Source organism: Ambystoma mexicanum, chromosome 13, assembly GCF_040938575.1.
Source record: "Ambystoma mexicanum isolate Mex_15411 chromosome 13, UKY_AmexF1_1, whole genome shotgun sequence".
Classification (NCBI taxonomy): domain Eukaryota; kingdom Metazoa; phylum Chordata; class Amphibia; order Caudata; family Ambystomatidae; genus Ambystoma; species Ambystoma mexicanum.
In genome coordinates, this window is record NC_090938.1 from 365,620,476 (window position 1) to 365,640,831 (window position 20,356).

General features: G+C 45.0%; 1 protein-coding gene across 1 annotated transcript in view; it reads left to right on the top strand.

Moving 5' to 3' along the window:
* Positions 1-20,356, top strand: part of DAD1 (defender against cell death 1) — a 52,982-nt gene that overhangs the window by 11,229 nt on the left and 21,397 nt on the right. Inside the window, exon 2 of the mRNA XM_069633883.1 lies at positions 12,734-12,910. Within this exon, the coding sequence (XP_069489984.1) occupies positions 12,734-12,864 (131 nt within the window). The 3' untranslated portion in view covers positions 12,865-12,910. The remainder of the gene's footprint in view (positions 1-12,733; positions 12,911-20,356) is intronic.

The following is a 20,356-nucleotide window of genomic DNA, read 5'->3' on the forward strand; positions in this document are numbered from 1 at the left end:
CCCCGGCAACCTTTGCTGCTCCACCAAATCCAACTGTGAAGCTCTTGTCTTTCCAGGAGACCAGCAGTTACCTCATGTGGCGCTTCTTCCCGCATCCCCGATCTGGTGTGGACAGCTAGATCACAGCTACGGCTCAAAGACCTCACTTCTCTGACTCTTGACCATGCCTGCATCGCTGGACTTAAAAGTGTTGCACGTTTGCTCCCACAACACACACTCTTTGCTGAAACATCCCAAGTTACTTCATCCAACATCGGTCAAACACCCTGATTACATCCCACCTGTCTGGCAAGCTCCATGGGGCTTTGCAGCCTTCAGTCCTGCATTCAAATTACTGAACTCTCCTTGTTGCCCTTCTTCTGTGGCTGGCCCCTATTTCTGGTGTGACTTCTCAAACCCTTCTTTAATCATTTTTCTTCCAAAGTCGAATCTGATTCTGGAGGACGACGGAGGAGCTCTTCACCTCGGACTATCACCAACTGTAGCTTTGTCATTTTTCAGCTCCTCTGGCTCGGACCCTAGAACCACCAAAATCGGTCTTTCCAAAGCTCTTGCGGTCACTCCCTCACCAGTGTGCAATTGCTAGAAATCAAGTGCATAGTGACCACCATTTGGAAACATCAAACCACCAACTGCAAAAATGCTTTTTCAGACCATAGATATTGCTATCCTGACTCTCTGGTGCTGCTGGTGTGTCTTTTCTTCACTTGTGTCCTCCTCTCTACATCCCCCTTTAATCACCAAGGGTCTCCTGTGGTCTTCACTCAAGTGGAACTCCAGAAAATGCTCCTTGGGAAAATGTTGCAAAATATCTTTCCCACTAAATAATCTACATGCTGGTCCCCCTTGGCCTCTTCCCAAATGTCTGCCCTAGATAGAATTTTACTTCCCTTTTCCCTTTACTTGCATGTTTACTTCTGAGATGTTTTACTGAACTCTTAAGAGCTCTTTTGAAACTGTTTTTCTTACCCGTTACTGTGTTACACATTTTGTTTTACAGAGTTTATTTATCTGTTAAATCTCTTGCCTTTATATTTTTTATAAATATGTAGCAGGAGTCGGAATTGTGATTTGTTGACCAGGAACAAAAATCAGCTCCTGGGTATCGGGCATCGCCCTTTAGGCAGGAGATACAACATCATGTGCAAGATGCAAACTAACGTTTTGTCCATTCTGTATTCTCCAATATGATTTTAAATGTCTTAGATGTGTCCTTCATTCACTTGCATACATATTCCCAAACCTACAGTTAATATTACATAGCTAGGTTTGTTTGACATGGCTTGCCTGGGGAGTCTAAAGTAGCTCCTGGTAGCCGTTTAGATTTAAACAACCAGGCTATAACCAGGAGCTCAATAGCTCCCAGCTCCTGACCATTTTGAACCCTGATGAAGACATTCTCTCAGTTTGATATTTGTCAAAAATGTGTACTGTTCTTGTTAACCACCCCACCTTCTGAGAGGTAGGCATGGGTTGCTCTGCCACAGTACCACTGGGAATTGCCGGTACACTTCACTCCGACGCACCGGAAGGCCCTGAGGAAAATCGCCCCAATACCTGTTACCCCCTCCTTTACAGGCCTGAGAATGTTCACTCGCCACCATACATTGTTTAATGACATTTAACACTTGATGAATAAAAAATGGCATGCTGTGTGTTTGTGGATAATTGAGTTGGAAAGTAAAATGTGTAAGGGTGTGCCCGACTATAAGGATACCCCTAATTATAAGTTTGTCCCTTAATTACGCTCACACCAGAATAAATACACCCCTCTAGGGAAGTAAGGCCAAGAGTCTATCTTGCAAGGATAACCAATGTAATCTTTATAAAAATGAGGATGGGGCAAATAACTCTGCTCCCTGAATGGTCTCTTCTGTCCCTCAACTGTTCCTTTCTCCTGCACTGGTGCCAGGCGGGAGCTTTTATTCTCATGACTTGCTGTAGTGGCATTGCTGGATATGGGCATGACATGATCCCAACTCGTTCTGCTTCCATACAAGGGGTGCTCCAGTCCTTTCTTCATCATGAGCGATTTCTTTCAAGCCATACTACTTTACATATTACCACCTTATATAGAAACACACTGCAGCCCTGCAGACTTTTACAAACCTTGAGGCCTACCCACAGGAAAAATGAAACATTTCTAAAACTCATTTTCATTCATATTCGACTCCTATTTTTATCTGGTCTTTTATTTTCTTTTAAACCTGTTTTTCATAATTCTGCATGTGTTGCATTGAGAATACATGGGATTTTGACAGACAACTGCTGAGTTACTTCGTGCAGCTCTGCCAGCCTTAGTGACGCAACACTGCATGAACCCTGCGATCCATTTTTAGCACAGGCTGCATTCTTCCCAGCAGAGAGCCTGCTTATATCGTGCTTTGAGATTTTTAGAACTGTATAGAATTTGACATTTACAAATGTATTCAGCTAATGGTTATTTGTACCTTACATTTGAATAACTGCCTTCTTTTAGTGCCCACCCATGTCTGTGTGTCTTATTTAGATAAGAGAGCTTTCCTAGTGCCCCCCCTCCCCACGCATGCCTTGTAGTGCCTAGAAGCAGTCAAAAGAAGTCTTGCTTAATTCTAAACCGCTTGTGGGGGGAGGGGGGGTGCAGGAAGGTGCTAGCTCATTCTGAACATTCCCCCCCCTTTTGTTACTTCTACAGTAACAAACTCGTCCCCAGCCGACATGTCTACAACCCCAGAAATATTAGTTTGAGTTTCACTGTTCATTGTATGACAAGGTACGCACAGCAAGCTGGCTACAGCTTCTGCTAAAGTGAATACACAGCACTCCAAGATACAGCCCCTCAAATGTGAGCTCATAAACGCAAGGTCACTTAATGCACATGCCCTAGACATTGCAGACCTCATCTTGACCAACAACCTCAACCTGTTAGTCTCAGAAACCTGGCTACATGCAGCTGCTGGTCCCACCCTTGCCATGGCCATTCCAGATAACTACACAATCTTAAGGACAGACAGAGAACATGCGAGAGGAGGGGGCGTAGCACTTACCGCAAAGAAACAACTGGGAATAAGAGAAACGCCTTACCACCATCCTGTCAATTGTGGTGATCTCCTTACTGTCAAAATATCCACCTGCTCTAACCCCTACACATCCTCTGCCAACCTCCAGGCCCTGTATCATCGCTAGAAGAAGAAATCACCTCTCTCCTCACTAACAATGGCAAACCATGTTCTAAGATTATTCTATCAGGTGACTTTAACTTGGGCCTCAATGTCCCCAAAGACAGCAATGCTCTGGCACTAGCAAATGCTCTGGCACTATCAAATACTCTGTCTGAACTAGGTTTTCTGAACCAAATTTACCATCCCCACACGCAACAAAGGTAGAACCCTAGATTGGATAGCCGATCTCAACTGTGACATCAAGATCCTATCTAATTTACTGTGCGCATGGTCAGGCGACCATGTGATCACATTCAATATTCAGCACTCGCCCTCCACACTCTCCACGCCTAGCCTGCCCCCCCTACCCGTCTTAACCAGAAACAAAAAGAACATCACTGCAGATGAGATGCTCCCGCTGCTCTCTCCCATTAACAACATGCAGAACTACACCAAGCTTAACACTGAAAAGTTGGTAGATCTGTAACATCATACCCTCACCGCGGCCTTAGACAAATTAGCCCCCTAAAAATGCAGAAAGCTAAAAAAAACGGCCCACCTCAAAACTTGGTACACCATTAGTCTAAAAAAGCTTCAAAAAAGCACAGAGAGCAGCTGAGGGAGCTTGGAGGAAAAAAAACTTTCAACAAAGAGAAATTCACACTAGCTTCCAACAACTACAAAAACGTCCCCCCACCAAACGAAACGTGATACATACAACAAGAGAATTAGCAACGCTAAATCAGGGACCAAATAACTATTTTCCATCCTCTGGGAACTGGAAACGCCTGTGACTCCAGACGATCACTGTATTAAAGACACCCTGTGATGCTCTTAACATCCAAAAAGCATTTCTAGACAAATCACTCGCCTCCAAACCAAAATTGACCTACCAACACTACACCGAACCAGGCTATCCCTTTCCAATTCACGCCAAATCATTGAAAGTCTTAAACCATCTAGATGCCAGGCATACACCTGCCCCCTTACCTCTATCAAAGAAATGGCAGCTAATCTTGCGCCTTTCATCACAACCTTCATTAACTCTTTATTTGAAAGCAGTACAGTACCAACCAACCTTAAAGATGCCTGGATCCTCCCACTTTTAAAGAAACCTGCACTAGATCTGAATATTCCCACTGATTATCTACCCATTACCACAGTACCGTGCCTACTAAAAATTCTGGACAGGGCGGCATACCTCCAAATTCAAAGTTACCTTGAAAACAACAACCTCCTGGGCCTCCGCCAATCGGGCTTCAGACCAGGTCATGGCATGGAAACAGCACTCATCCACCTCAAAATCCAAATGGATGAGTTAAGGGATAAAGGGAACATGGCTCTTCTTCTTCTAGAGCATTCGGCAGCCCTCGATTTGGTCAGCCACAAGGTCCTCTGCGAGCAGCTGATTTCTGCTCATTTCTGAACCAAAACCACAGCCAGGATTCAATCCTTTCTCTCTAACGGGACCATGAGTCTTATCCACCACAGCAACTGCCGACCCAACCCCAGTCCTATGCGGTGTACCACAAGGGTCATGCGTCCCTCCCACTTTGTACAATATATTTACAAAGCCACTATTTGACCACCTAGACAGCTTGGGTATCACCTACACTAATTATGCAGATGATACCCAAATGCGCATCCACCTCTCAGGTTCCTACAACTCTGATTCCATACTATTGAACCAAATCTACCAAGTCATTCAAGCATGGATGGCCATTTATGGTCCCTGCTTGAATGATGACAAAACATAACTCCTCCTGATTGGTGCACAAAACAGACTAAACAAATTGCCTGCCCAGTTCCAATCATTCACCAATGATAACATAATTCGGTTCGGGTTGCCATAATAGTTAAAATACTTGCGATTTACCTAGACTCTAACCTCATCCTCACTAAACAAATCCATACCACTGCCTCCTCAGTAGCTTACACAGCAAAACTCATAACCTAGCTTACACAGCTAAACTCATAACTGCCTGCAGACAATTCCTGTCACCCAAGAGATGCTCAGGCTAGGATGATGCACTTATCTTATCTAAGCTAGATTACTGCAATGCCATTTACAACTGAACCTGAACAAACCTCAAGTACTACAAAATAATGTGCTAAGAGCAGCCCTGAACATACTTAATGTCTACCACATCTCAGCCACGCGATAAAGCGTCCATTGGCTTCCTATGAATCCGGTACAAAACGTTATCCTTGACACACAAATGCTTAGCCAACCCCGCCCTTAAATACCTGAACTGCAAGTTCTCTAAAAACCTCTCCGACAGACCCAGTAGATCTGCCTAGGTGAACCAATTCACTATCCCAAGATCTAAACTTGAAAAATCGGGAGGAAAAAGCTTCCCAGTTCTAGCCGTCAAAATGTGGAATGCACTGCCTTCAGTCATCAGAACTGGGGCAGTTTACCTGCCCTTTTCGAAATAAACGGAGAATCTGGCTAGTCGTGCAAGAATAATCTGTCTTAGAAGCAGATCCCACTGGTATTAACTGCTCAAACATGTAACTCTGAGTATGTCCAACTGCAACCTGCTAAGTATCAGGCCAATCTACTGTATCTGTATTATCAACTGCAATGTAACTTTGAAATGTGGCAAATGTACTGTGAAATGCACAAACCTGTAACACTGAACCGTAATATGATCTATCTTGTAACACTGAGCTTGTTCCAATCGCAGCATGATAAGCCGTAGGCCTATGTCAACTGTAATGTAACCCATTAACATTGTACTCCTAATGTAACATGCAAACTTGCGCCCGGATACCTTTTGAGTTTGAAGCACCATATAAATAAACAAACAAAGTGATTTAGACCCCACCTCCCCCCCCCCCCCCCATTGATAACATCATCTTTCCACTATTATGGACTATATTGACACAACATCGGAGACCCAATTGGTACATGAAGAAGAGGACCAAGAAGAATACGATAACGGGCACCAGTATTTTTACCGCTGCCCCAGCCATGATGGGACCCAATCAAAGGCAAGCAATGGCCAATCCGTGTTCTGAACTCCACCTTCTTTCTTCGTTTGAACACCTAGATTGTTCACCGCCTCAATGATGTGGGATAGTGACCCATTCTCGGCATCCTCCGGGGGTATAAAAGTGCAGGTGCTACTTCCCAACTTTTTACACACTCCTCCTTCTGTGGCGGTTAGCAAATCCAATCCAATATGTAGCGGTTCTGCATCGTCGTGAATCTCAATGAACAGAGCTCTACTTTGACAGCGTTCATTTTCTGTCATTGGCCAGCTGGACTAGCTCCCATTGGATGATCTGAACCCACTTGGCGTTAGCAGCTGCTTGTACCCAAGGAGCCAAAAAAGATGGAAGTCTCTGCCGAGCTAAAAAGTCGATACTCGTCAGGTATTCCTCTGAGCAGTGTGGAAGAGTCTTTTGATATGTAGTTCAACCTCTTCTTTCTTCCCTGCTGTTGAAATCATCCCTTTTCTGGCAGCATACCAAATTCTTGTGTGATCTGCACTTTATTTCTGCTTCGGTAAGTACTGGAGTGGCTGTTGGCACCTCGACAGACATTTCTTCTCCCTTCAGGTGTTCTTCCGGGATTACTAGTAGAACAGAGTGCAGGGTGGCCAGTGAACACTTGCCCCTCCAGGGGGGTGGGAGGAGCAAGTAGGCTTGACAGCCACAAACCCATTAGTAATCCATTACTGCTGCCCTACCTTTCATCATATCTGGGATCATAAGGGTGTGGTTGCACTGTGTTTGCGCCAACAGGAACTGTTCCTTCATTGCTAAAACAAAGTGCTATGTATCCGCACTGGCTTCTCCATTGTTGCATTCCATGTCAGCCTTGTGATGTATTGGGGCCATATTTGTGCGCACATAGTCTGTTCTCGGGCTATTGTCTCTTTGCTGTACTCGATCAGTCCATCTTCTAAGCACGTCACTGTGGTGCCCTGCCATTTGTCGTTGATGTGCGAGTAACCCCCCCCCCCCAAGGAAAAATATATGGTACTTATAGACACTTGCAGTATTTCGTATTGCCGTTGCATAGCGCTGGGCCTTGATCAATGCACCTTGCACTCTGTGTGCCTGGAACGTGTCCTTCATCCTGCATTGTGCCTCTGTAATTGGGACTGGTTGTGGAACTAAAACCTTAGGAGCCCCTGATGCATGCAGGATACACACGTAACCGCTTTCATTTATCAAATATCTTTGTGCAGTGCGCATATTGGAGTACCAGCAATTGGAGGATTCTGTGTACTCGAGATCAGAAATGGCGTCAAAGCCCAACACCTTATATAAATCATACGTCATTTGTACTTCCTGTTTTAGTCTTTGAGTACTTGTAGGGGTGGCTGGCAAAAAGTGAGACATTTTGTGATTCTTTTTCATCATAAACTAGTCGTACTAGTATTATTTTCCAACTGCCCCTGCTCCCATACAACCCCCCCCACACTCCCTTTATATGGCCACCCCATATAACAGACATACCTCCACCCACCCCAACAACCATGACCAGTGTCATATAAAACAATCTAATACTTAAAAGCATTATATATAATTCCTATAACAAATGACATCCTTATTAAGCTTATCCCTGCATATGAGAGAGAGAGATATCGAGAGAGAGATATCGAGAGAGAGATATCGAGAGAGAGATATCGAGAGAGAGGTCTAGCTATCCTTAATGTCTCATCTTTGGCTATGTCCTTACTTAGCTTTAGATGCACACAATATCTTGACTGCTTCACACGGACGGCGAGAGGAGTACTGTACACCACCTCATAAGGTCCTTGAAACCTGTGGCTGATCAGTTCCCCAGGTAATAATGGTCCAGTTGTAAAATGGACAATGCTGTGTATGGAACTGTGATCTTGTTTTCTACAGGCGTGGTCACTATTTCTCCCCCACTTTACCGTGCACCACTACCGCCCTGCCTCCGTCCCGTCTCCTGGTCAATTATTGATGACCCATCAGCATATAGTATGTCTCCTTCCGTCAATGCATGAGCCGTTCATCAGAGTGGGAAAATAAATAAAACTCCTGTGTATAATCCAGAGTTGCTAAAACGGGGGCAGCGCAAGTAGCTTCTTTTAAGTCCTCAAATTGTCTATTTTGTCAGTCCATTCAATTTACTTTCCAGTCCTCTGTCCTTCCCTGAGACTTTGTAACAGCAGCCTTGTGTATGCTGCGTAGTCTATGACCCATGCACTACAATAATTATATAATCCAAAAATTCCTGCATTTTCATGACAGTACTGGGCCTAGGGGTGGCACGTACTGCCTGGGTGGCACGTACTACTGCTGCCCTATCTAGCAATATTTTTTTCCCATTTGCAGATGAGTTGTCCTAAGTATGGGACCTCCTGTTGGCAGTATTGTAGTTTCTTTTTATCTGATTTGTACCCTTTGTGAGCCAACAATTGCAATAATGCAACAGAATCCCTCCTGCACTGTCTCTCATTTTCACTACATAACAGATCATCCACACACTGGATGATTGTGCTAGGCACCTAAATATTTTCCAAGTCGGCATGCAGTACTCTATTGAAAATACTTAGACTTTCACAGTACCCTTGAGGCAAACTTTTGTGCTCAAAGCGCTGTTGACCATGCGCACACGCAGTGAGATACCATGATATCATGAATTAGGGTGACGTGGGATTGAGAAGAACAATATGTTGCTCTCTTGGGAATGCTACATAGGATTGTCGCCGGATTTGGAAATACCGGAACCTCCTTCTGCACCACGTCATTAAGAGGACGTAGATCCTGGATCATCCTCCAACTTGCTTTCTTGATTGGGTATATGGCCGTATTACATGGGGACGTGGATGGCACAATGATCCCTTGCTCTAATGGAGCCTGAATAGTGCCTTTTATCCTTTCCTCTGCTTCCCTTGACAACGGGTACTGCCGCACCCTCGGGTACTGCTCCTGACTTCAATGTAATATGTACTGGGGTCCCATCTCTCAACATCATGTGGATTAATCGTCCATATTTGTGCTGGCACATATCTCATATCCTCCTAAAAAAATAAAGACTGGGTCACCACTGCCATCAGGGGGCCCTGTACCTTCCTATTCTGTACCATGATGTCAAAGGACATGCAGATTTCCAAAATGATCTTCCCATTTTGCTCGCTGTCCTCAAATCACTCCTCATCAGTCAGTTCCTTCAATTGTACTGTCGGGTCTACATATTACTGTGTGCCAATCGCACCCATCCTGGTCTGTTCCAATTAGGACTACTAGTCCTTGAAAACCTAATGATAATATTGTCCTTGTCACCCTCTTGGGTGGCACCATAGGTCGCAAAATAAAGTGGGCCCTTGCCAACATTGTGTCACAATTTGAGGCACTGCATTTGCTAATTCCTTGCTCACATAGACAAATATGTCCAGGACTACGCCTTGATCTGTGAATGATATAGTTATATTTATTTTACTGAGAAGATCCCTACCCAACAAGGTAACACAGGAACTCTGAATTTAACAAGGGGACACATACTACCTTCCCTCCTACTTTTATATCCAGCTCCTCGGTGTATGGAACTGTAGAAATAGCCCCAGAGAATCTGCGTGTCAGGAGTTTTACCTGATAATGGAAGGATCCCCTCCATAATACTTTATTTATTTAGTTGCACCTGAATATACCATAAATATAAATGGCTTGTTTCCTATTTCTGCTTCCACCAAGGGCTCCTCTCCACGGTGTGCGGTTGTCAATAGGATTGGACACGCAAGTGCTCTCTGTGGGCTGTCCTAATCAGAATATGGTTGTTGCCGACATTGCCCCTGCTTGTTGGCCCCATAAGGGAACTGATTTTGACCCCCTAGCTCAAATTGCTGCTGTCCCATTCCTTGAGGCCCTTTGTATCCCTGACCTGGAGGTGATGGCCCGCAATTAAATCCCATCCCTGGCCTGTTCCTGGATTCTCATACAAAATGCCCCCATCTCCCGCAATACCAGCACTGTGATGTTCTCAATCCTCCTCCCCGGGGCCCTATTTCCCCCTCCTAAGCCCTCCCACCCCTAAAGCCTCCTGCTCTTGCTCCTCAAAATCCTCAATTTTTCATTGGTGTTCCATCATATTGCCACTGTGGGTTGGAGTATTGCCCCTTCCCCCAAACCCATTGTCCCTGTCCTTCTTTGCCCCATAGTGCCGCAATTGTGGCATTCACAATTTAACTGTCTCCTGTCCTTTCCCCCTGAACCGGTGCCGTCACTGATGTTTGGATGACAACCTTATTTAGTTTCTTTCCCACTAGTTTTGCCTAGTCAGTTTGCCGCTTCTGGGCTGTTTCCCTGTCCCGCTCCTTGATTCTCTTACAATGGTGGACTATTATACTCTGTATCTCTGCCCACTGTTTGGCTTCAATTCCCACAATTTTATCTAGTGACTTCTGGACCTCTTTTTGGTAATCCCCTCTTTACGATAAAATAGAAAAATGGTACTGAATGGTCCCATTGCCCTCCTGTCTCAACTGTCCACGTTTCTTGTAAATTAAGAATACGCCTAACTGGGTCCTCATCACCCATTGTGCACTGAATTAAAGAATGTCAGGGGTATCTGGGTACATCCTTCGTAGGGCATCCCATACCCTTGCCCTTACCTCATCAAAAGCTGCTCCATCATGTTCGTTATTTGCAAGACTTACCACTAATGATGTGGCTGCCTCTAAAACTCAAGACTTCTGAACCAATGATATGCCCTACCCAGGAGAGCCACAGCATTGGTTCCCTCCGCCCCCCCCCCACCAGGAGAAAATTGTGCTTTTGGAATGGAGTTGGTTCCTGGTTCCCAAAAACAGACTACAGCTACCAGAATTCCTTGAGACCAATTGAGATTAATTTGCTCTGAAGACAGCCTCCCTGAAGATTTTAGAGACATGAAAGCACTTGGAGGAGAATAGCAACTTGAAATGCAGCAGGTATTCAACACTGGGAACTAGAGTGCACGCCTCACCCACCCTCTGTTTCTCTACATACATATCTTGTTGTTATCACTTGCAAGAGTATACTCGCATGCACGTTGTTCACTCGCGTTTCTTCCGTTACGAAGTCCCAATACTGGCCTGTCTTTCTGGAGCCAATCCCCGCTTTAGTGAGCAGAGGGGGATTTCTATTAAAACTGCTCAGGATACACGTATTTTTTTATTTAAGGGATCGGGTGCTATAGATGGGCGTGGCTCTTTCCTGTGAGTGGCCTAGGGCTTCGCAAAGTACAGGGGCGAACTGAGATCGCGTTGGCCGTCACCACTGTACGCATGTGCCCTGACGGGTACCCCTAATTATAGGTTTGTCCCTTAATTACGCTCACACCAGAATAAATGCACCGCTCTAGGGAAGTAAGGCCAAAAGTCTATCATGCAAGGATAACAAATTTTAATCTTTGCAGAAATGAGAATGGGGCAAAGAACTCTGCTCCCTGAACGATCTCTTCTGTCCCTCAACTGTTCCTGTCTCCTGCAAACTAGTGCCAGGCAGGAGCTTTTTATACTCGTGACTTGCTGTAGTGGCATCGCTGGATATGGGCATGACTTTGTCCCAACTCGTCCTGCTTCCATACAAGGGGTGCTCCAGTCTTCTTTCATCATCAGGCAATACTACTGTACATATTGTCACCCTACATAGACGCACACTGCAGCCCTGCCGACTTTTACAAACCTTGAGGCCTAGCCTCAGGGAAAACTAAACATTTCTATAACTAATTTTCATTCATACTCCACTCATTCTACTCCTATTTTATCTGGTCTTATAATTTCTTTTAAACCTGGTTTTCACAATTCTGCATGTTGTGCATTGAGCATACATGGGCTTTAGACAGACAGCGGACAGCTGCTGAGTTACTTTGTACTGCTCTGCCAGCCTTAGTGACGCAACACTGCATGAGCCCTGCAATCCATTTTTAGCACAGGCTGCATTATTCCCAGCAGAGAGCCTGCTTCTATCTTGCTTTGAGATTTTTAGAACTGCATAGAATTTGACATTTACAAGTGTGTGTGTGTGTGTGTGTGTAATTATATTTGCATAAGAGAGCTTTTTCAGTGCCCCCCTTTCTCCTGATGCCTTGGAGTGCCTAGAAGCAGTCAGAAGAAGTCTTGCCTAGCCTCATTCTAAAGCGCTTGTGGGTGTAGGGAGGTGCTGGCTCCTTCCCAACACGTTATGTCTGGGTAGAGGCTTACAACGTGAAATATATACCCCTGCCTTTTTGTTGCTCCCACCAACCTCTCTGCCTTTTGAATATCCGTTTCCAGGCCTGTTTGTTGTTTTTCATGTGACTACAGTAGTTAAAACCCCACTTGCTTAATGATATATTTTATTTATATTGCGCCCATACACAAGTGTTTCAAGGCGCGAAGATGAGGTGAGACTATGGCTTCTTCTAAAAAGTTGTTTTCATTAGCACAGAAGTCAATGGTGGAAGTCAATGGGTGTGAATATGATAAAACAAATGGTTTGTTTTTCCAATGGCCTCGCCTGTGAATCTAATCCTCCTCTGACTAAAGCACTGAGATCTATTGTGCCTTACTTTTTCCCTCATGCTGCACGTAGCTTTTCTCTTGCATGTCTTTTGACACTTTGTTGTTTTTGTTCCTTTCTTGCAGTCTGCCTCCGGATCCAAATCAACCCCCAGAACAAATCCGATTTCCAGGGCATCTCTCCGGAGCGAGCCTTCGCAGACTTCCTCTTTGCAAACACCATCCTACACTTGGTCGTAATCAACTTTGTTGGCTGAGCCCCATATTAGGTGGTGTAGTGCAGTGACGGAAGAAGACTGCACGGTACAAAGAAAGCTACTGATTTTGTTTTGGGGTGGGGTGTGAAAGTGAATATGGTGGGGTGCTCCCCGTTAGATGATCCTTTCTTGCATGGTGCATTTTTTTGTATTGCTTTGTGCTGAATGTGCCTCTGACGTTTTAACCAAAAGAGAGGGGAACATGTTGGGAACTGTTAGGGAGATTTATAATTGTTATGCTTCACCCCCTCTCCCATTGAGACCCTCGGCACATGTTGCTGGACTTCTGGACCGTTTTATTCAAACTCTGAATGAGAAAAGCCTTTTCCACTCATTCATTCTTGTGGGCTCTGTCTTTTGGAACTTTATTCTTTGTATTCCACCTGTACTTTGGAGTCTGTCTGCTCCATAGCTCTTAAAGGCACGTGTGTTTTCCTATTGCAGCACACAGATCATTATAGGCAGTGTTGCTGGAGACCCTTGGGGCCCTCTTAAGATTATTTTCTTACATCCTCAAGTAAATACTGTTCTTAAGGATGGAGGGATACTTCGTATCTAGTATCCTTCCCAAAATGTTATAGTATGAGAGATTGACACACACAACCTTATGTGGTGTGCCAAAGGTATACCCAGTATCCCCCTTCACTATGCTCCTGTGAAGCATGGACAATCTCCTAGTTATGGCTGGTGGGAGTTGCCATGTTCTACCAACTATTGTGTCGTTTTTGTAGTACAGGCTATGTCCATAGCCTTGGTGGCGCACAATGGGGGCACCCAAGTACCAACTTGGGACCTCTTCTTTTTCCGCCATTACTAGCAAGATTGTTCTTTGTCAGCCCTTCTCCTACCATTCTGGGAGGGGGAGGTCGGTGTATATGTTTTGCCTTTGGTGGGAACCCTTGAGATTCTCTGCCTAGGCACCAGAGTGTCTGGGCAGGCAGGAAGTGAGGGAGGAGTATTCCACCCCCTATTCTTTGTCTGCCAGAGTGCTTGAATAGGACCAGCTCCCACGGAGGGTCTGGCTGTCCTGATTGGACAGCCAAACCGCCACTTTCTGTAAAATGCTGATGGGGATTGCAGAGAGTGTGGGCTGGAACTGTGCAAAGGGTGAGGCTTCTGGAGTGAAAGGCAAGTCGACCACTGGAAGCTGAAATAACCAAATAAGAAGACCAGAGACCCCTTCAGACCCTTTACAAAACCATGAAGCGACCACTGCTGTCCTAACCCCGCTTTCTATGCAACAGAGGGGCTTGGAAGAGGACGACTCCTTCGCTTTGGCTGGTGGGAACAACCAGTCCCTAGACTAACTTTGAATTGAGACATCTCCCGAGGTCCTAGAAGTTTTCATAGCTGTGGAACCCCAATACCAGGAGACCTGCTGCCCATTTTGAGTGCATCGTTGTGGAAAGGCCGAATCCGTCCAACTCTTGGCTGAGCCCACAAGGACACTCCAGAGATCCGATCCAACTGACCCAGACCCCCTCATCAGAGTGCAGGAAGCAAAGATCGACCGGGTGTATCGTGTCCTTTATTGGTGTGGCCGAAAAAAGGCGCCAAAACCGCAGAGTGAACCAAGAAGTAGCTGAAAGTCGTGCCCCAGGTCCTCCCTAGAGACTGCTGCTGAGAGACCCCACCCATCGTCCTGCCTTCAGTCATCAGACCAAGGAATCCGAATGTCTAGTTAAGAGCTGCAACATTGCGGAGCATCCAGCACAAACATTTTCTTCTAACCTAGGGTACTGCGTGGAAAAAGGTATTGCTTACCTGATTCCATAAAGTCGCTCCAGAGCTTTGGGCTGCACGTAGAGGTGTTGAAAACAAGCGTCCCCAAAAGGCAGTACCCTCCCCACAATAGGAGGCAAATGAGGACACACCCCAGGAGGGAATGAGACCAAGACCAAGTGCAGGTGATGTAAAAAGAGGTTTATATCATCAAAATAGGGCATGCAAAGGACTCTGCAAGCTCCGAGCGCTCTGTCTGACAATAGCAAAGACAGTCATATTTATTACAAATTCTGTAAGCTATAGGGGGCACATAGTCTCAGGGATTGGGTGGTGTCGACTGAGCTATAGGTGATACAATAATGAGCCGCTCCAGGATTGGTGGACATCTGCGCGGTGCCAACGTGGGGTGGATGGGTCAGCTGGGCTCGTCGGGGTGGAGCTGCCAGGCCAGGCCAGGCCAGGCCAGGCACGGTCTGTCGATTGATGGCTGCACTAACACTTTGTCCTTGAGGCCACACACACACAAACACTCATCCTTTAGACAATTCCAGTTGTCCTGTAAAACCTACAATATGTTACTCTAAGAATATTTAGGAGACAGGAGAAGCAATATGCAATGTGAAACTTCACCAATACTTCATTACACAATTACTTTTGACCTATTGACCAGGTGCCACTAGTCTGGGTGTCGAGGGCACGAGGTGAGCTGCCTTGTCGTTCTGTTAGATGTGGTGAGGAATTACTTTATGATAGGTATTCAACCCTGTACTAACATATCTGCAAGGCCCATTAACTTGGGGTGAACTAAAGTACTACTGGATCAGCGAGGGCACACCTCTGGCCCCTTGAGGCGGTGGGGTTTAGGACCAGGTTGTAAACAATTCATTTGGCCGAATATGGCAGCCTCGGACATGGGGGAGGTGAATACTTGAAGCGGGTCTAGCAGAATGAGGGGAGGTGAGGCTGTGCTGTTCGTGCACCCGCAAGCCCTGGCGGGCCTTGGCGGGAGGAGGGGGAGATGGCCTTGTGGCTTTACGCAATTCTCTGTGCCTGGGCTGCACAATATATCACACGAGAGAACAGTTAGTAAAGTTAGTAGCATTAAGATGATTAAAAATCGTTCACTTCTTCATACGTAGCTATAAGAGTTTGGCAGTGGCACATACATTACATAACATTAGTTGAACGCATATTGGTAATTCATAAGGCAACAGATAGATAACACGTGAGGTAGCATCAGGTTGAATCGCGTAGTCGGGAGCATAGAAGCAATACGTTCATATACAATCGTGCATTTGCATTTTCGGTTATACCAAATTAAACGTGTTTCACTATATTACACACAAGTATTCTTAGTAATGCTTTTTCGCCTTCCTTTGTACACTAGCAGCAATCATTGGTTCGCATTAGGTGGGGCTCTATCAAGCCCTTTCGTTAAGTCTTCATGGCATCTTGCAATGGACTGAGGTCACTCTTGCTTTATTAATGTTATAAGCTTCATCCCTCCCAAACACCCGTATTATAATTTACAAACAACCCTGTGAATCGGTGGGCTTTGGTATGTAGTCAACACTTCATCAGGGGGATATGGGCAGGGGTTCATACAGGAAGTTTATTGACACCATATATTTTAACTGTTAGGGGTTAGATGCCGGGTCGAGGCCTGTTCATTTGGGATGGTTCTTGTTATTTTCCAGACTCAAACCACGAGTCCGGTCACTCCGGGGACAGTGATGCACTGCGGAAGGTAAATGATACAGTGTTTGTTCTGATACTCGTTCATGTCTGGTTGCTCGTGAGAATGGGCCTTTAGCGGATCTGCCATGGGGTGGAGGTGCAGGGGGAGTGCATGGCTCCCTGCGCGCAGTTAGAGGGGGCCAAACTGCAGCCCTCGCAGGCCGGCTGTTATATTGGGGTTTTGGTCACTTATATCTAAAATGGAGTCTTGATGCTTTCAAAATGGTGTCTTTAGTATGTTACAGTAAAGTCGATTGGCCCTGTGTGTCGATCAGCAGCCACCCGAGCACAGGTGCATTGTGGGCCGCTGACGAGCCACGAACCTCACGGGGGTGCGGTATGCCGGGGAGGGGGGTCCTATAGACCTATCCTCCCATACAGTGTCCAGGGCAACCTGCTTTTACCGCTGACTCAAGCCGCTGCTTGTGTCCCTTCATTGAGTCCTATTTAGGGTCTCCATAGTTAGTTATGACTTGCTGCTTCTAAAAGACTAGAGGCTTGAAGAAATCCACAGGAACTCTTCGTATTCTGCTGCTGGTCAAGACTTTGAGCCCTCTCCGAACTGCCTCTAGCTAGGGTTGCGTTTTTGGATTTAAACACTTGCTGTGCGAAGATGCCTTGAGCCAGGCTAATGTTGCTCCTACTAAACCTTTTTCCTTCCTTTTTAGTAACTTTTTTTTGTGCGTTTGCAGAGTAAATATACCATAAATCTGCTAAGAACTGCATGTGCGCTAATTACTGATACAATAGCATTGTATTGTCCCTTTCTAACGTTGCAACAAATGTAACCGTGAACAAACACAAAAGTGAAAGTATTTTTTGGAGTATATCCTAAAGTATTCTAGTGTAAACGTATGAGGTATTTAACGTGATTCTGGTGTAAATATAAAATATAACTTTATATAAATTATAAGTGTATGTGCTTCTTTGATGTGCATGTCTAACCCACTACTCGCATCTTCCTCTTGAAATAAGCCTGACTGCTCTGCCACTCCACCAAGGTCCTGAGTTAGTACAGACTGATAATAAGAGTTGGGGATCTACAAACCACTGAGATAGTTTACTGAAGTCTTGCCTCCAGGTGGGATTCTAGGAAAACTCCCCTAACAGGCACACTTTAGCTCATTAATTTCATACACTGATAGGCTTGACACTTCATATCTAGTTTCCCTACTGTAGCATTGTAGACTCTACCTTAGTGAGCAACCAACTCTGTATTTACTGTGTGAAGAACTGTTACTCCTAATCCTTCTCCGGGGAATAAGGGGAAGGGGTTGGAGGAATGGGGGGGATTTGTGTCCGTCTGTCCAGAAGGACGACAGACTTTCATTTTGCTGGTTTTGTTTATTAAATTAAAGGTGAGAACTCCAAGATTAGTCCACTGTCCAAACTAACCTATCCTAACCCTACCACTAATGGAACAACCAAAAGTACAAGAGAATGACTCTTTTTCTCCTGTGAAGTGATTTCCAGCAAGTTCAGTTCAATAAAATATTTGCGGGTAGTTCATGGTAACTACTTTTATCAAATCACACAGTTCTAATACTGTGCTCTTCAAGGTCTCCAATGACTCAGTTAATTGTTCCTTCTTTACTTCTTATTTTTTTATCTTGTTCCACTTTAGTTAATTTGGTATGCAGTGATTTTAACTAACCCAAAACGTCTAATAATAAATTTTAAAACGAGATATATATATATATATATATATATATATATATATGTTTTGTTGGTGGGGTGCGGGGAGTATAATTAATTTTTAAAAAGGGTGATTTGGGGTGGGAACCCAGCAAAAATGACAATTGCTTTTTTTAGACTTTTTTTGGTTCATTAAAAATTCGTTGTTGGTTTTGTGATTTGTTAAAATCGCATGTAACCGTAAATTTGGCTCCTCTCCTTTCTTGGAACAAGTTTGTTCTTCCTTTTTTATTCATTGTCCTTTCTTTGTTTTGACAAGTATACATTTGAGAGTTCCCTTTTGCTTTTCACTCTTTTCCTGTACGCTTTACACTTGATCTTGACTGGGACGAGTAGGGGCATTCCAGTAATGATTCTCTCACTTCTTATACACTTTTGGTACTTTGTTTTGACTGGAACGAGTACTATGGTTCCAATAACGATTCTCACTCTTTAGGCATGTGTGACCCTTTTTCTTGACTGGAAATATTATGAACATTCCAGTAATGATTCTCACTCGTGTCATATACTCTGTCCTGATTCGGGATGAGTATGCGTTTATTCCAGTGATGATTTTCACTCTCCATATATTCCCATATATTCTCAATACTTTGTCCTGACTGGGGCCAGTATTAGTGTTCCCATAATGATCTTTGGTCCCCCTTCTGGGTCTCCTGTTTTCCCTGTCACCTGGTTTGTTCAGGGCTAACGTCACAGTGGCTCGTATCCAGCTGACACCATCACTTTTTAGGTTGGCCTCTTTGTTTCTTCAGCAGTGCTTCGAATGGTCTTTCTGTTCATTCCTTAGTCGGCTTGTTCCACGATACTTCAGTGGCTGTTGTATCACTGTTAACGGACCTGCCGGTCCATCGCTTCCTACCTGTAGTCACGCCACCACTTGTTTCCAGTTCATGCTGAAGATGCCTGCTTTTCACCTCAGTCTCTTGCTTCTCTTCTCTTTCCCTCTGCTGTGTGCTGAGGGCTGCACTTAACCTTCAATCCAGCATTGGACGCTGCACATCCAGTTTTCTCTCTGCATCCCCCGGCCGGGTGATTTGAAACTCTCTGGCTTTCTCCTTCACAATGAAGTTTAGAAGTGAGGCAGGCATTCAGACTCTCCCTTGTCCTAATTGTTGGGACACCCAGATTGGCTCTTATGTGTCTCAGACCTACCTGAAACCTCCTCTTCTTCGCGCCAGTGGATGGGGAAGGGGTAGAATCCCACTGACCACCAGAGATGGGTCAAAGACCCGTACCCAAGAAGAATGAGAGACCAGGGTCAGTAACCCTAACCAAGAGAATAGTACGAGCCCTCTTCCTCGTGGCAGTACTTGGCAGCTTTGTGAACAAGGTCTGCCTAGTCAGAGGAACGTGGAAGAAGTTCCATAGTTGGAACTTTATATGGTTTTGATTAGAGGAGACATTGGATTGTCTAGGTGAAGGGAGTTGTTCCCCCTGTCTGGTGTGACTAGCATGATGTAATGAGAAGCATCAGGAGGAGGGAGCTGCCCTCCTCATATCAAGTGGCAGAAGAACAAGCTTCCCGCCAGGGTAGGGGAGTCCTTCCCTCTGGCCTTTGACTACAAAGTCTTAAAAGAACCTTTCAATTGGGGAAAGGGAGGCATTACCCTTGATACATCAACGATCCAAGGGGAGAATGGTTGTTTGAGGGGGGTCTCACGTTGTTTCTAATAAATAAATTACTACGTGGCAATTTACTTTCTGGAAATTACATTGACTGGTTACTTTGAAATCCTGTGGTTTAAGGGGTATAAGGGGGTGGGCAGGGTTTGGGGTAAGGGTTATAGTGAAGGGGGCTAGGGGGGCATAACATGATATATTTCGAAGTAATGTGGTCGAAGTAATTTCCACGAAGTAAATAAGTTATTTACTTCATGGAAATGACATGGGCAGTTTGAGGACACTTTCAACCAGGGGAATGGAGTCATTCCCCCCCCCCCCTTTTAACATTGTTTGAACTTTGCTGCGTTAAGAATACGCTAACCAAGGGAAGGGAGTCATTACCCCTGGTGAGAACTATTGAAATTCCCGAAGTGAACTGTGATCACAAACCCAGCAGAAGGGAGCTATTCTCCTGTGCAACAAACAGTTTTGCTATAACTACTTTATTTCTAAGCGTGAGGGACGAAACTAGGGATTTTGACACAGGACAGTAGACACTTAAGTTAAACGGACATTCTGGCAGATCTGTTTAGTCTTTAGTTGAGGCAGGGGAAACCCCTCCAGGCCTTTCTTTCTTTTGATAAAGAATACAAATCTTTGCCAACCACCATGCCACCTTTGTGGCTCATTCTTCTGCAACCTTGCAATATGTATATAGAAAACTTTTAATATA